General features: G+C 43.1%; 1 protein-coding gene across 2 annotated transcripts in view; it reads left to right on the forward strand.

Annotated features, from left to right (window-relative positions):
* Positions 1-260: 260 nt before the first annotated feature.
* Positions 261-16915, forward strand: part of LOC126527090 (calcium-activated chloride channel regulator 1-like) — a 108392-nt gene continuing 91737 nt past the window's right edge. For both annotated transcript variants that reach the window (XM_055068550.1, XM_050174814.2), the window contains exons 1-6: positions 261-347; positions 7729-7898; positions 10721-11018; positions 12370-12476; positions 13288-13464; positions 16072-16199. In XM_055068550.1, coding sequence (XP_054924525.1) covers positions 341-347; positions 7729-7898; positions 10721-11018; positions 12370-12476; positions 13288-13464; positions 16072-16199 — 887 coding nt within the window. In that variant the 5' untranslated portion in view covers positions 261-340. The remainder of the gene's footprint in view (positions 348-7728; positions 7899-10720; positions 11019-12369; positions 12477-13287; positions 13465-16071; positions 16200-16915) is intronic.

Raw genomic sequence — 16915 nt, forward strand, 5'->3', positions numbered from 1 at the left:
CCCAATTAAAGTTATATGAACGCAGCTGACATCCTTTATTTTATGATGTCCTCAGCTGCATTTCTCCTTCTCTCTCCTGATTTCGTTTGCCTTTTTCAGAGCACATAAACAACATTTCCATATTCTTTGGTCGAGTGAAAGGGGATCTGGGGAATCATTGAGGAAGTTTTGAACAATGCGCGAGGCGTCGTCACTGTCAATTCTTTGCGCGATATCTAATCAGCATGCCTGGCAATCTCATAGAAAGGGTGCAGTAAAAGGGGCAACGTTTCGCACATACCTGCAGTACACAACTGGAGGCGAACTTCGCTAACGGCCTCGTCTTTTCAAGAATTGAATCATGAAAGGTATGTACAACAGCTCATAATTAATTATTTTCCCGCATTCATTGCTCTTAGTGAAAAATAAGGCACCTCGCCTAAGTCAATCAACTGGGCTATAAAACTATTAAAAAAAATGTTCTAATATAGAGAACAGTCAGCCAAACGGGTTAGTGAAGTATGAAAACCTCCTTTAAAACGCGTCCATTGGATTTTCATTGTTTCATTAAATCGCTTTTGAAAGATGGTTACTTTCGTTAGTTCTTTGTTTTTGGCTGCGGAACACTACAGGTATCGTCATAAGTCACTTAACCTTTTGTCTAGTCTACTTAATAATCATTGACTTGATTTCAGCAATAGCATAAGTCAATGTTCCAAATAAAAGCTTATTATTGGTTACCTAATCACTTTTATTCGCGAATGCGCGCAAGACATTGTGCTCCAGAGAACTGCAATGCACTTATAGGAAGCAAAGATTTCCTTTTTTTAAGAAAAAAAAAACCCGAAGTTCTGCGACATACTGCTACTGCAACAAAGCCTTCACGAGTGCTGCGATTTAGCGAAACATTTAACTCCACTACCCCAATTTCCGCGGCTTGGATAACCACGTATGTTGATGTAAGAGCTCATCCACATTTGATCGTGCCCGTGCAGCCTACCTCGTCTTTGATGAGTACAGTGGGAATTCGCAAAGCATCCGTATGCGTAAGCGAATACAGGTAAACTATCGAAAATTGGTGGATTCTGAGTGAACCATCTGTAGTTACCACAAAGTCTCTTATTTTTTTATTTATTAAATACTGCGGACACGGGGTCCAAGCAAGGAGGGTGACATATGGTACATACAATGAAAATCAGATTGACAAAACAAACAGAACCATGAAAGTACAAGATTAGGAAGTGGATTCAATTATACAATTCCATTCGGTTACAGTTCGAGGAAAAAAAGAAAACGTATATGCGTTTGTTCTTGGAAAGTAAGGGTTTAATGCATCACGCCTGCAGTCGCATGTAGTTCTGGTTGATATCTGCAATAAATTTTCAGATGGGTCAAGGGATAAATTGTTGGTGTGAAGTAGTTTATGAAATTCAAGTCTCTCTTTCTTTCTTCTAAGTTCTAGTGGTTCAAGGCTGTTAATTCCCATAAGTTTGGTGGGGGAATCACATCTAGAAAATTTGTTGACTATAAATCTGACCGCTTTTTTCTGAATTCTCTCAATACTATTGATTTTAGTTTTTGTGTATGGATCCCAAACTATGCAAGCATATTGCAGCTTAGTTCTGATTAGAGGGATGCAGCATAGCATTTTAACTTTAGATGGGGCTTTCCTAAGTTTGTGTCTCAACAGGCATAGTTTTCTGAAGGCTGAAGCGCAAGTGTTACTTATGTGATCATTCCATGATAGTATATTGTTGAGGGTCACTTCCAGGTATTTATAGCTAGTGACTTCATGAAGAGGTGATGGAGCTAACTTATATGTATAAAGCAGGGATGATTTCTTATGTTTCATTCGCAGTAGTACGCTTTTATCTGTGTTTAGTGTCATTCCCCAGCATCTGCACCATGAAAGAATACTATTTAAACTGCAACATAAACTATTTTGATCATGGAGGGAAACAATATCTTTAAAGAGAGCACAATCATCGGCAAATAATCGAATCTGTACATCACCTTCAGCAGTGTTAACAATATCATGAATATATGGAACAAAAAGGAGAGGACCGAGCACACTGCCCTGGGGAACGCCCTATGTGACCGGAAGGCAGCCCGATTTTTCGCCATTTATCTCAACGAATTGTTTCCAGTTAGACAAATAAGCATAAAACCAAGAGATAAACATCTGCGGGATTCCTGCATTTTCAAGTTTTAGAATCAATTTATTATGAGGGACCGTATCAAATGCCTTACGGAAGTCAAGGAAAATTATGTCTATTTGTCCGTTCTTGTCAAGGGTTAATGCAAAGGAATGAACTACCGTGACTAGCTGTGTGACAGTGGAATGCCCTCTTCTGAACCCGTGCTGAAAGTTAGTTAAAATTGAATGCTTTTCAAGGTATGTGGTTATGCTTTTCGCTATGATATGTTCGATGAGTTTGCAGCATGATGACGTTAAAGAAGTAGGATAGTATTTCTCTACAAGTAGACGGTCTCCCTTTTTATGAATTGGTGCTATTCGGGCTGTTCTCCAGTCATACGGTAACTCAGACGACAATAATGAAGCACGGAATATTATAACAAGAAACTTTGATAAGGTTACAGCATATCTACGGAGAAACAAATTAGGGATATTATCAGGTCCACTTGAACATTTCGGTTTTAGGTTCAGCACCATAGAGAGTACACCAGCATACGATATAAAATTCCCATCAAACGGTTGGTACACTGGGCAGTCACGTGAAGAATCACTGGGATTCGAGAAGACACTGTGAAAAAACATATTAAAGTGATGAGCAAGTTAAACCTTCTCCGTGACCATCTGTCCATTTATTGTCATTGGGGATATTGGTTTCTTCTTCTCGGCAATGTAATTCCAAAATTTACTCGGATCGTTTGTAGTAAAATTAGGCACAGATGAGTTGAAATAATAATTCTTTGATCTACGCACGGTAAGTGTGTGCTTGTCTTGTACTTGAGATATTAAGTTTGGCTGCGTACGGGCCTTTTTTAATTTCTTAATTTTACGTTTCATACGAATGACGTTTCGATTGATCCATGGTGTTTGCTTGTGAACTTGTTTTTTCTTATTTGGTATGAATTTATAAAGGCAAAAATGACACATGTCCTTTAAGAGGGTCCAAAGTAAGTTAAAATTATTTACTTAAAAATCAGTTAGACAATTTTCCAAGTAATCAATCAAGCATGCATCGTTCGCATGACAATAATTCTTGACAAAATGGACAGATGATTTTTTAGTTTTAGCACAGGAAACTAGCTGTAAGCAAACACAAACAAGATAGTGGTCAGATAGCCCCTGCTCGATCACCACCGTGAATTCAGCGAATTTCCGAGCTAAGAAAACAAGGTCCAAAATTGAAGATGAAGAACCTTCCACACGTGTCGGTTCAAGAACAACTTGTCTGAGATCATGTGTTAACATATCAAATAGTACATTAATATCGTGACTGTGATGTGGCCTAGGTTGATGGCGCATCCATTCTACACCGGACAAATTAAAATCACCTAGTAGAATAATCTTACTGTGTAAATAATTATTCATACAAGACTGTAGTTCATGCAATAATTCAGGAGGTGATTCAGGAGGTCTGTAGATTCCGAATATAATGAGGGTATAACCCCAAAGAGATGCCTTGATGCATAAAGATTCCAACGTAGATATTATGTCCAGAACGACAGCCTCTATCGGATCTTTAATTAGGACCGCCATACCTTCTCCCCTAGAAGACCTATCCACGCGATAAACACTATAGGAGGGAGGAAAGATGTCTTGGTCGTCAATATCCTGGCAAAGCCAAGTTTCGGTAATAATAGTAATGTGAGGCTCGTGTTGAAGCAACAGTATTTCTAAGGAATCTGCTTTATATACAATACTTCTAGCAATCAATGTATAATAATCGTAGTTATTTATTCCTTAAAAGTTCATTGTTTCACGACTGTGTTTGCCGAGAGCGACTATCTGCAACCTATTCCCGTTTGTTTTGCGATTCGTCCCAAAAGAAAACATGCCTGTCTACTTTGAGCTTGTCGTGTATAAGTGACACCATTCTTCCTTGAAGTTTATCGTTTCTTGCATTTTCCCACAGAAGCTTGCACTTATTTAAGGTAGATTGCGAGAAGTCTTTCTGGCAGAACATACTAGTTCCCTTCAGTTCTTTTTTTTTTGCGTTTTGCAGTATTTCTTTCTTTTCATTAAAATTCTGAAGATACAGTATTACCGGTCGCTTGTCACCTTGCTTTCCTTATCTGTGAATCCGACTGACAGAATCACAGTGTACATTCAATTTATCATTGAATACATCGTTAACAACTTTATCTTTGAGTGCATTTTTTGTTTCATTGGGAATTTCAGGTATCCCATAGATGATCAGGTTAGATCGTCGGCTTCGATCCTCATGATCTGGCAGCTTTTTAGCCTCCAAAGCAGATCAAATGTTCAATAGACTGCAAGCTATGGGTATTTGCTACCGGGGTATCTATTGTTTGCGTGATTTGTGTCTGCATTTTGTTAAACATGCTGTAAAGTTCCAAAACCAGCGCCTCAATTTTCGAGAAATGCGTTTGCAGTTCTTGTAGATCGTTACGAAGAGTATCCTACCGCTCTAATAACCATGTAAGCATATTGGTCCGTGTAGGGCCGGGATTTACTTCAACATCACCGCAAAGTAGCAATTTACACACAACGAGACACTCATAAACCATAGCAAGGCATCGGCGTGGGCACGGCAGTACAATAACACTACGATAATCGCTACGCAAGGAGGTTGTATCGGAACCAACCAGCACAATGAAGAACAAGGCTCCTATCAGTGTCATGGCAGTTCCTGGTCCGCCGTTCCCACAGAAGAAAAATTCCTGTGGCACTTCTTTTATACCGGCGATCACCGATGACGTCAAAGCGCTGCGCTCAAAAGGGTTCGTTAGCAGCAGGATTGTGTCTGGATATGACGATGATATTGGAGGCGCCATGTCACCGCCGATGCTGCATATGCGTACATCGCAGAAATAATGTTTGCCGAGACGTTTATGAACAGATATGTGTCTTGTAAAATCTTTGGCACGTATTGCGGAAAGCTCTTAAGCAAGGCATGTTTGTAAAAGCGGATGGCAGCAGATCGTGATGCCAGACCTACTAGCGGAGGCATACGGCCAATGGCAAACAACGCTTACGAAAAAAAATGAACATCGTGCATTAGGTCCCTGAAGCCTGTATTTAATTACCAAAGGTGAACTGTACCTTCAAAGCACGAGGGGCGTCGTTAGGTTGAACATAACATTCGGTGACATTCCATCTGTTATCCCAGCAACTTATGTTCGTTAATGTGTGTGCAGATAATTCTCTCAAAGGCACGGGTGTGGGCGCAGCGGAATGAAGCTAGCAAGCAGACACAGTTTAGGTACCACTATATATCCCCCATCCCCTCCCTACGTGTAGGGTAGCAAACTGGACTCCCTGCCTTTCCTTTCTTCCTTCTCTCTCTACTAGATCTCTAAATATAATATGGCGAATACCTGAAACCAGCCACCCGCTAATTTGTGAGGAACCTTGCAATGCACTTGGAAATACTGTCGCTAGTTAGTACTCGCTCTCAGTACCACGCTGTTTGTGATGCACTGCCTGCTAATATCTGATATACGTTTAAAGCGTAAGCTTTTCTTAGCTCGTTCCTCGGCTTCGTACTGTCTGCGTTGTCCACATGCCTCCTCTCTCACCTCTCAGACCCCCTTCCCTTTGGTAGAAGCACACGCCATGATGCCCGCGCCTCCGCCAATGAGATAGGAGAGCTCGGTCACGTGACGCAAAACTCGGTTCCCAGGCACACCAGCGGATGGTGTTGCCCTCAACACGTCACGGGTGGCGGAATCCGCTGATTACGCCTGCAGTTTCATTGAAGTCGTGGTCTCGGCGCGGTCAAGCCTCACCTTTCCCTTCGCGAGTCGGTAGTGGTGCGGGCGTTTGCCCCCACCCTGCGTTAACCAGGTGGTGTTTAACATCACGGCGTAGGCCAGTGCATGCTTAGAAAGGCGGCGACCACTAGAGCATCGTAGATGTGTGTACTTTAAAACAAAGTGCTATGAAACGTCCTTTACATTGAAATGTCATGAAAAAAGCAGGCACTTCCGACTACCAAGCGATTCGGCAAGCTCGAGGTGGGGAGCGAAAACGCCTAGCCCGCGACACAGCTAATGCTCCAACATTAGCGTTACACACTCATAACCGTCATCAGAGTTTATTATTTTTTTCTTCAGAAGCTGAGTTTTGTCTGTGAAACAGTTGTGTTGGCTTTCCTTGTGGCGTTACGCTACATCGAGCTAGACGCAACCGCATACAAGGCCAAGAATGTGCTGAAGCAAGCTATGGGGGGAAAGTAACTTTTTATATTTATTTATGGATCAATTATAAACAAGGGTTCAACTTGCTATAAGGTACAAAATTTTCATATTGTAACTGGGCACCGCAAACTTATAAATCAGGAAAGAACAGCTAACCGCGGCTCTAACCCAAATTCATGGCATCTGATTGCGCGTGGGATGCTCTACCAATTTAGCTACGGCGGTTGCTGTTCCACCCTCAAATTTCTGAAATAATTATGCTTAATAATGGTTGTTACGAAAACCTACTGACTTTTGTATTACGCACTCATTCCTTTTCGGAACGATGGATACATTTAATGTGCCACTCGTGCAACTTCGAAGAGAAAATCGAACAGTATTTAGTTTTTCTGACTGTTATGACGTCGAACGCGACGTTATTCGTATCCTGTTAAACCGGCTATATCTTATACCATCGTCATAGATAAAAGTTTTCAGACGATGGCCCCACGCGTCGCAAGCTGCCGAAGCAACGCGGACATTACTACGTTTTATGAAATGGACTGGCCTTAGTGGCCGACTGTCGGTGTGATGGGAAGCCCACGTGTTCGCAGTGCTAGTGCAACCCGTCCTTTCTTTCTTTTTCATCCTTAACCCCGTTACCCCTCCATCCCTAATTCGTTTATTCCATTACACCGGTAGGGTAGCAAACAGGAAGCACGTCTGTTTGACCTCCGTCACTCTCCTTTCACTCTTCCTCCTCCTACTTTATGGGTACTTGTGTGACATCCGTCATGTGTGGTATAGCCACCGTCCCGGCTGTCGAGAGCGCGGGAGCGGTGTGCTTCGGAGACCCTTAGCGCCACCCACCGGAGGAGGCGGGAACGACATCGTTGTTTCTGAGCATGCGCTGTTGGGCATGACAGGGCTTCGGCACTGGCGGTCGTAGCCATGTGCCTTGCGCAGCTCTTCGCTACAGGTGATCCTGCTCGATGACAGGGGATTCCGAAATATGGGCCAGGCGATAGTAACGGCTCTTTATCAGCGTGCGTCCTCGCAACACAGCGTGACCCAAAAACGCACGCACATGAAAAACCGCATGCTCACGCAGAACCGTCATCGGGCAGAATCAGCAGAAGATGAGAGCTGCGCGAAGAGAAAGGCTATGACCACAAGTAGCGAAGCTTGGCGCTCGTGTCAGCTAAGCATGCTAAGAGGCAACTAGACCTCCTTTAGGCGGTATACCAAGGGTCTCGGAAGAGCACCGCTCCTGCGCTTTAGACATCCCCGACGAGGGCTGTGCGTCACCTTAAGAACAGGTCAATAGGACGTTTTAACTTACTCGTGCATGCAACCAGCGTGTACTTGAAGGTTTTCCTAAGAAACCATTTAGTTTTATTTTTTTGCTCTGTTTCACAGTGTATCATGACAGTATGGGCTCGCAACTACCTGTAGCAACCGCACTACTGTGCCTAATGAGCTGTGTGTCATCCCTGGAAATAGACAAGACAGACGGCGGCTACAAGGACCTGTTGATATCGATCAACAAGGACGTGCCCTACAATGAGTCCATCGTGGAGAACATCAAGGCATGTGACATAACTCGAAATTTGAAACACATGTTGAACTACGCAGGACACGCAGGCCACGTTCCAGTAGCAGAAATTGAAACGCCTATCATGAAAAAAAATTATCATCACAGCATCTCTTACGTGTTATCAGAATATATTGCGACGTTTATTGACTTGGTATGCGGTAGGTCACTTGGCGTAATTTCCAATGCCTGTTCTTGACTTTCACTTACGCCCCTGTGACAGATGTCTGTGAACCTGTAAGCGCCACAAAGCATTCTAGTCGTTTCCCGCTTGTTCCCGCTTGAATTTGTGCTGAAGGTACAAATTTACCGAAGTTATGCAATGTCTCAGGAAACTTGCGAAGCGTAATAACTTCATTGTTGTAAAACTAAAGTCTCACTGCACTGTCTTTTGTATAAAAACTTGCTGCAGTCATCGTTTTGTGTTTGAGCACTTAATTTAGAGCCTGAAACAACCTTCCTGCAACCTGTTCAAACAACATCCTGCTCAAACTTGGCAGTTCTATTGCAACTAACCGAAAACTATGCTCGTCAAGGACTGCTGGGCAAATAAACGTTGGAAATGAGGCAACTAGAAGACATGTACATCGGAGTGCTGTTTGATCATGAAAACACAAGCAAATTATTTGGTCCCTGCGCCAATCCAGGCCAGTCGTAGGAATTTTTGCACCCTCAGCATACCTAATTCAATGACATCGACATGAAGCCAAGGAAAGCAGAAGTGAAGTTATTTGTAGGTTAAATTGAAGCGTACCTATGACTTATAAACTAAAGGTAAATGAAGATGGCTGAAAAAAAAAAATCTTGCCACCAGTGGCAGCTGAAATAAAAAGATTAGCGTAATCATTTATACACAATTAAAACTACAAATAACTTCCCTAATTTTTTCCTTGGCTTCATCGTCTGTCAGCTTCATACAGTTGTGATTAACGAAAATCGGGCCCCTCAGTTCTCTTCCTCGTCTAATTCAGACTTGCCTCGTGTTTTCTGGTAATCGGATGTTTTTGCAGCATATCAATCTTCCCGGTTAGTACATTTATTACAGCATATAACAGTTTGTAAAAGAGTTGGCTATACTTCGGTTACTAGGCCAATATTAGAATAGGGTTGTGTTGTGAGGGATTATCCCGCAAAAAATAATATTGGTCACTTGAATTATTTCAGAAAGAAAGCTAGCCTTTTAAAATTTTCTGGCTGCAGCCGGCCAGAATCATATTACCAAAATTAGGGAGAACAACTGTATTATAAAAAAAAAACAGTCTAGAAAATGCTGGCTCTCCTGTAATCGAGAGTAGATGTAAGCATGAAAAGGCTACCGGTAAAGTAGATTGGTTGGAATAATTACGACTACTCACAACCATCTCACAACCATCCCCGGCGCACCGGACGCTGCCGGCCTGGCCGTTGCCTGGTCACGCAGCGTGGCTCCATCTCTCGAAGGAGGCGACGCAAAACCCGCGCCGTGGAACTCACGGACCGCTGGCGTTGAAAAGAGCACAGACAACCCTGTCTCAGCGCCAAAAGATGACAATCAAGTGTATGCTGCAATTTATCTCCCTTTATAACGTCGCCATTTGAAATGGCAAATAAAATTTTGGCGTATTGGAAGTTACAGCTTGAGCGATATTGTGAGCAAACATTAGGCAAAACCCGGAAGGAATATTTTTGTAAATTGTTTGGGCAGTAACTAGCGTGTGTAATGCGGTCCTGCCCAAAGGGTTGGGGGCCAGAGACCGAATTTTCTTAAATTTTGACTAGTTGCCCGGATGATCTCGTTTTCTTCTCGCAACGATGCCCGGATAACGGTTGTGGCTTTTGGATCACGGTTATTTGAGGGTCGCCCACAACGGGAGCTAAAAAGCATTTCATGCTTACAATCCTACCTCATAGATTCTTCTACTCAGTATTGCACCAGAAGCTCGCCGTCACCATTATGTTATCTGTAGCACCCTTATCAATTAGCCAAAACTAGCCAAAACTGTCACAGCAGTCATTCGCAGTATCTACCACCTTACTTTGTCATGACTAACTAGTGTACATTCTATTTCTATCCCAGAACCGTCGCTAATGGAAACAAGGTTTCCATTGAGCGGCCGTGGGTGTATAACGCTCTTTCTTTGGTTGTTTGCGCTAATGCTATCCTTATGTCCTTCGAAGTGCTTACGCTGTTGTCAATTTTTGTCGCATTCCTGTGGCTTCATGCATTTTTTCCGAGTGTTTATGTTCTTTGTATTCTTCTAACTCGTCCTCCTTGCGTCATTCTGCTGCAACATTGAATACAAACGTATAAAGTACAACCAAAGATCCCCCGTACTAAGCTTATGCATCATTCGCCCTTGTTGCTTGCCATTTACCACTGAAATAAGCTGTCTGCGGAAACCGCTTCTGTCAATGACCATGACGCTTTTGTTAGCAAACTGAAGTGCCTATTGCGTGACGACTGTTAGAATTGTATGGTGCCGCCTACTTAGAATTGTATTATTCTCTATTGTTACCACTACCATTTTAGTTCTGCTTTTTCCAGTGTGTTCTTAGCGTTTGCAGTGTATTTTTCAGTATGTTTTATCGAGTTCTGTTCTCAGAAAATTGCGCTCTTTTTCATTATTTATTCACCGTAATATCTTATGTAATGCTATGTAAGCTCTGATGTAATGCCTATAAATGGACCTTTAGGGCACATGAATAAAAAAAGAAAGAATGAACGAAATAACTGTCAAGGCACTCTTTAGACAATACCTCGTCCTTCTCTCTTGTAATGATGAACAATCATGGCAGGAAAAGGTGAAGACTACTTTTTATATACGTGGACACTTGCAGAGCCTGCTCAGATCTTCGTCCGAATTCCTGCACCGGGCAACAAACGGCCGCGTGTACATCAAGCGCGTCACCATCGACTTCCCGAATACGTGGCCTCAGAGAAACGTTTCACGACGCGTGTCCTCGAGCTCCTTCGAGAAGAGCGACGTTCGTGTCAAGGTTCCTGGGTCACTCGCGGAAAACAGACCTTTCACGAGGCAAATGAGACCCTGCGGTAAGCCCGGAGACTACATCCAATTAACGCCCACATTCCTCAGCGAGCTCCATGCGTCAACAATGAAGACGTTCAAAAACCCAGGTACGCTTCTTACGCAAACTACCCCAGCCCTGTGTATCATCTGCTTCATCATAAGCTTCTTTAAATAAAAGTGCTGTCACAAATTTTAGAAGTTATAGAAACATTACAGAAAAATTCTTGCACGTAAACAGATGACAGCACGTATGAAGGATGGAAAATGAGGAAATACTTATATTAAACTGATACACAAATTGACCAAGAAATTCCGGACCAGGCGTCATCGCCATCAGCCTGACATCATGAAACAAAGCAAAATTTGGTGACACTGCATGCATAAGGTTATGTATGATCATGTCGCTCATCAAGAAATAAACAGTGCTGCGCACGGTTCTTCTGGCTAACACTTGCATGTGGCTGCCGCAGCGATCGCGGAGACAAAGAGGGCCAGTGTGTAATGACGTTACGACGCCTCATCATCCAACGCAAAAAGGAACAAAAGAAAAATTGTATGGTGAATATCTCGCAATGGCAAGCGCTTTATAAATATCAAATAAAATGGAGTTCGAGAATACGTTTGCCTACAAGTTTCTATGAAAAACATGTACTGTAATTACGAAATGCAAGAGGTGATTAACACATATTTCTTGATTATTTCCTTACTGACGCTACCTGTCTGCGAAATTTTGTTCCAGTACATAAACAAGTTGCACAATTAAGCAGCATTTGCGCAGCTAGCATAGCTTTCTTTATTAATATTTCATATAATTTAACGTTGAGGACCCTGTATAGCACCACACACACACACGCACACACACACACACACACACACACACACACACACACACACACACACACACACACACACACACACACACACACACACACACACACACACACACACACACACACACACACACATACATACATACATACATACATACATACATACATACATACATACATACATGGACGAGCCCTTATCCTCGACTCGCTTGTATCGACGAGTAATGCAGAGTGTCGAACAAGACACTTGGCATAATGCGAATAATGACTGTTCAGCCTCCCCTTGCGGGGCATAAAATGACATCAGTCATAAATAAGCGTTTGGATATTTCTAGAATGAACAAGAAATAGCCAACAAAGTGAAGCGATGAATACTAAAAACTGCATTTAAATAAACAAGTAAATGATCAAGTTAATGAAAACATGGTTACAAAGAACACAATATTCGAGGCCGTTATTCAGATATACAAACCCTGTCGGAGCTGTAGTTCCAACTTGTTTATTCTGTGGCACTGGCGCATGATGTGTGGTGGCCTGCCGGTTGACGCAGACGGAACTGTACCTGACGCTCTTCGGCATGACACGCCTAATGATGAGTTCTTTTTGATCTTATGTTCCACGCTTGCAGCGTACGTGTTCGTGCATGAGTGGGCCCATTACCGGTACGGAGTGTTCGACGAGTACGGCAGCCAGGATGACAACCAGTACCCGCTTACCTACTGCGAAGGCAGGGCGGTGAGCACGTGATTTGCACGTAGGCTGCTATATAAGAGCGCTGTTGCTATCCAGAAAGTAGCAATGTCCCAAAGACTCTTAAACACCGCATTTGCCTTCTCCGCTTTCAGGCTAGGCTAAGTTATGCACTACTTACACAACTACACAATCATGAGCGCTCTTTGTGGCGCTGTAAGTGAGTTTAAATTTCATCTAGGTGCTCTCTTTTTTGATCATTTGCGATATTCATCTATTTTTCATGAAACGTCAGGTCTTATTTTAACCATGCTTTCATATGTAAATTTTTTTCTATAACGTAGCACTTTCATTGGAAACAGTGCGAAGGTTTTTGTTTTCATTCGAGGGTTCCCATCGAAATTTTCCTGCCAGATCTTCAGCCTAATGTTTATTGAAATCTAAGTACACCACATTCATTTCCTTTTCCAGACGCGCTTCCGTCGAACCCTCGATTTCATTCTTTTATTTCTTGAACTTTTCAATCATCTGCCATCGAAATAGCACTGTCATGGCCGGAAGACGAACCAGGGTCGCCTTTCACACTTATAGAGTGTAGCATATATTTAGCGATACCAGCAGACGGCAGCGAAGTTGCAATGTTTGGTCTGCAAGCGAAAAAGCTGTCGCGAAGAAAACGAGGGAGATGGGCTAGGTATAAACAATAAAAAAAATTGCCTGCTCGCTTCATTCACTCCAGTTTCCTCATTGCAAATTTTTCACGAGCCAACAAAGAGCATTTTTTAACGTAAAATTCCGGCGCGCTGAAGTTGGTGCTTTTAACATGCATGTTTTTTTTTTATTCCTGCTCTCTCAGGTCAAACTGAATTCATGCTCGGAGAAGATTCGCTTCATCCCAAGACAGGTGTCTGGAGGAAGGTGTAAATTTAACCCCAAGACCTGCAAATTTCCTAAGGACTGCTTGATTGAGTTTTTGCAGTCGCCGGAGGATCCCGTCGAATCGTCAATCATGTTCATGCCTTATATCACCAACGTGAGTGTCTTCTATTCGACGTTCGTATTCGTCCTGTCTACTATGACCTCTCCACAAAAATACCTATATGCCACTAATATTGGGCATGCACATGAACTGAACTGCAATGAAGTTTCATTTCGTATAGGAAGGATAGCAAACGAAAGAGAGAGAGAGAGAGCTGTTTATTTAAAAGGAGAGAGGTTTGCTGGCGTAAAAGTATTCGCCTACAAGGGAAGGGAAGAAAGACCCTAGGAGGAGAGAGGCAGAAAAAAAAAATATCACTTGATATCTTCGTTTCGCGTTTGACTCCTACATATCCGAATACATGACTCGTCCTGACTTCGCTGCCGGCGTTTTATACGAGGCACATAGTCCGAATAATACGGTTTTGGGAGGATGCCGATCGATTGAAGTTAATCAAACAAGGAATCGAGTCTTTGACGTTGCATTTGGGGAGAGTGCCAGGGATCTAATATGCGCATAAGTGTGCACGGGCCTTGAAAGACTGTTGCTATATTTATCGCGTATATGCCTTTCACATACCTGTACGCTATACAGTCCAATCGGCAACCAGCGCTGAAACTTCGCGCGCCAACAGCAGCGCCGTAACATACAGCCTAGCCAGTCGTGGAAACAGTTATCAGACGCACACACATCAGCTTCACCGCTCATATTGAGGTACATGTGCCCGGATTATGGCCTCACTGGAAACCGGCGTGTTAGAACGTATGAGTGCATGCGCTTCTCCAGCGCCCACAGGTATGGCCAGAGCTCGGCTGGGGCGCACGGAGCTAAAGCGAACACTGATACAGGCGCGCGTCTAATATAATTAAACATGTGGCACCATTTTTGTGGCCTCCCTATCGGATGGTTCAGCATGCTTCAGTTTCACACTCAAACTGCATCTGCGCCTCCTGGCCAGCGCTGGTTCCCATATAATATGTCCGATCGATTCCACGGAGCCAAAGCTGTCGCAACTGGGGCTTCTAGTTTGACCATGGCGGCAGACTAGGCTGTTTGTGTACGCCACGTTAAGCAGTAGCCGACGATAGAGTGCCGCTAAATAACTCTAAGGTTAGTCATCTTGGAAGCCTTGACTGAAGTTCCGCGTCAATATATGGTTCGTTGCAATTCTTTCCAGCGTCGGAGGTAGTTAAGACAGCTAAGGAGACAGTCGAGACAGCTTCGACCCCAAGTAATGGGACGCGTCTCAAGCCGTCTGGAAGACGCATGGAAGGACTGCTCTGCGACGTGATGCCACTTCGCGGCTGCAAAACAATTTATTTATTTATTTATTTATTTATTTATTTATTTATTTATTTATTTATTTATTTATTTATTTATTTATTTATTGTACCTTCAAGGCCAGAAGGCGTTACAGAAGGGGGTGGAACAAAATACACAACCTGTACAGACGACAGGTCGTAATAATAAAAAAATAAAAAACGCAGATTAACAAAAGTATTTTTGAATAGTAGTCCTAAAAGCAGACGTATCGGTTATGTCAAGAACTCAGGCCGGGAGATGTTAGAGTCATTGGTAGGTTCAGGAATAAATGAATAAAAAATTGGTTCGTGCGACAATGTGGAACGCTCGATTTATGGTGATGGTCAGTACGAGATGATATGCATGCAGGTTCTGAGAAAAGTTCGCTTTTTACGTTCGGACTGTAGTAATAAATTTTGTGTAGCAGTGATAAGCGTGCTAACTTTCTAATGTTGGAGAAAAGCAAACATTATTACTGTATGTTTATTTGTTACGTCTGCGAGCGTATGAAAAACACGAAGAGACTTGCATTAAGCGCATAGGAAAGCGTGAGTGCGTTTTCTTGTGCTCAGACGACCTTCCCGTCGCAGGGGTAAAATTGAAATCGTGGGTGCATTTTGAAGTTTTCGGAGGAGCGCTAAAGGAAGAGACGAGTAAATACAAGACCGTCGAGTTTACAAGCGTCCTACGCAGCCGCCAGCTTGGTTGGACAATCGATTAGACTGCATTGTTTTTGAGTTCAAGGCTATCCTCCCGAAGTCGTCTTCTTTGGCGTCTTCGTTAAAATCGGAGCGATACTTAAGATAGTGGCTGTCCGCTCAGCCGTCTACTTTGCCGTCTACGGCGAGTATCGGAACGCAGCTGTAATAGTAGGATGACCACTGCTACTTGTCAGTCACGTAGGGACTGCGTTGTTAAATGCGCGGTAGGAGAGTGCGCCAGTGTTCAGAGCATATGGTATCGTTTTGTCTGACCCTTTGGATGAACTCCATGCGGGTGGGAATATCTTTGTCAGGCACATAACCCTTTAGTCCTCGCCTCCCCCGTGAACTTCCAAAGACATACAATGCTCAGTCAATCACTGAATTCCACACGTTCCTGTTTGTAGGATTCTTTCTGGAAGGGAGAAAATGATAATTGGTCATCCTCAGAAAGAGAAAGAAATCACGTATATCAGCGATTGTGCGATGTTCGAAGTTCCTCAGAAATATCAATGCAACAGTCTTCAGCAGAGCATTTATGGGCATATTGTAACGGTGAGCGTACTGTGTAGCGAATTGAAGGGTTTCATACCAAGCAGTGGACCGCGACGTTCAGCTAGAAACATGCTCACGTAAGAGACCACAACGCACTTTGCAGGTGAGCCAGTTCTGTGATTCCGACAATGGAACGCGCCGGCACAACCGTCTTGCTCCTAACAAGCAAAATGCGATCTGCAGGGGGAAGTCCACGTGGGAAGTCATCAGCGAGAATGAAGACTTTAAGAAGTATTCCCTTCTCTTTCGTCTCTGTACAGCACTTATCACTAAGCATTTGTACGTAAAAATCACATGCAACACCGAAATGCAGAAAGTATAGCTTCCTAAATGGTACATTTCAGTTGGATTATTGTGTGCATGAAAAACATTTATGATCAAGATGACTGTCAATCGAATTGGTATTGGCTTTGATTATAGACGTTTCAATTTTAATTCATTTCCAGATTGCAGCGCGTTAAATGGAACCTTTGCATGATGGCACTTTTCTATGTATGTACTATTCACTTTCCCGTCATGGGATATGACCATGTGGTACTCACAAAACTTTACATAGTTCATATGCATTACGCCTAAGGCCTAGGCTTTTAGCGGAAGCCTTAAAGAATTAAATTGTTGGGTTTTACACGCCAAAACCACGATCTGATTATGAGGCACGCCGTAGTGGGGGACTGGAATATTTTGGACCACCTGGGGTTCATTAACGTGCACCTAAATCAAAGTACATGGGTGTTCTCGCATTTCGCCGCCGCCGAGGCCGGGATTCGATCCCTCGACGTCGTGCGTATCAGCCCAACACCATAGCCACTAAGCAATCACAGCGGGCGAACGGAAGCTTAATTTTGAATTGCAGTCACTGTATCGGAAAGAAACGCGGACAAAAAAAAGGACACACTGTCCTCTTTGTCCGTGTTTCTTTGCGCTACAATGATTTCAATGCGTATCAA

This window comes from Dermacentor andersoni, chromosome 9 (genome assembly GCF_023375885.2).
Source record: "Dermacentor andersoni chromosome 9, qqDerAnde1_hic_scaffold, whole genome shotgun sequence".
Lineage (NCBI taxonomy): Eukaryota > Metazoa > Arthropoda > Arachnida > Ixodida > Ixodidae > Dermacentor > Dermacentor andersoni.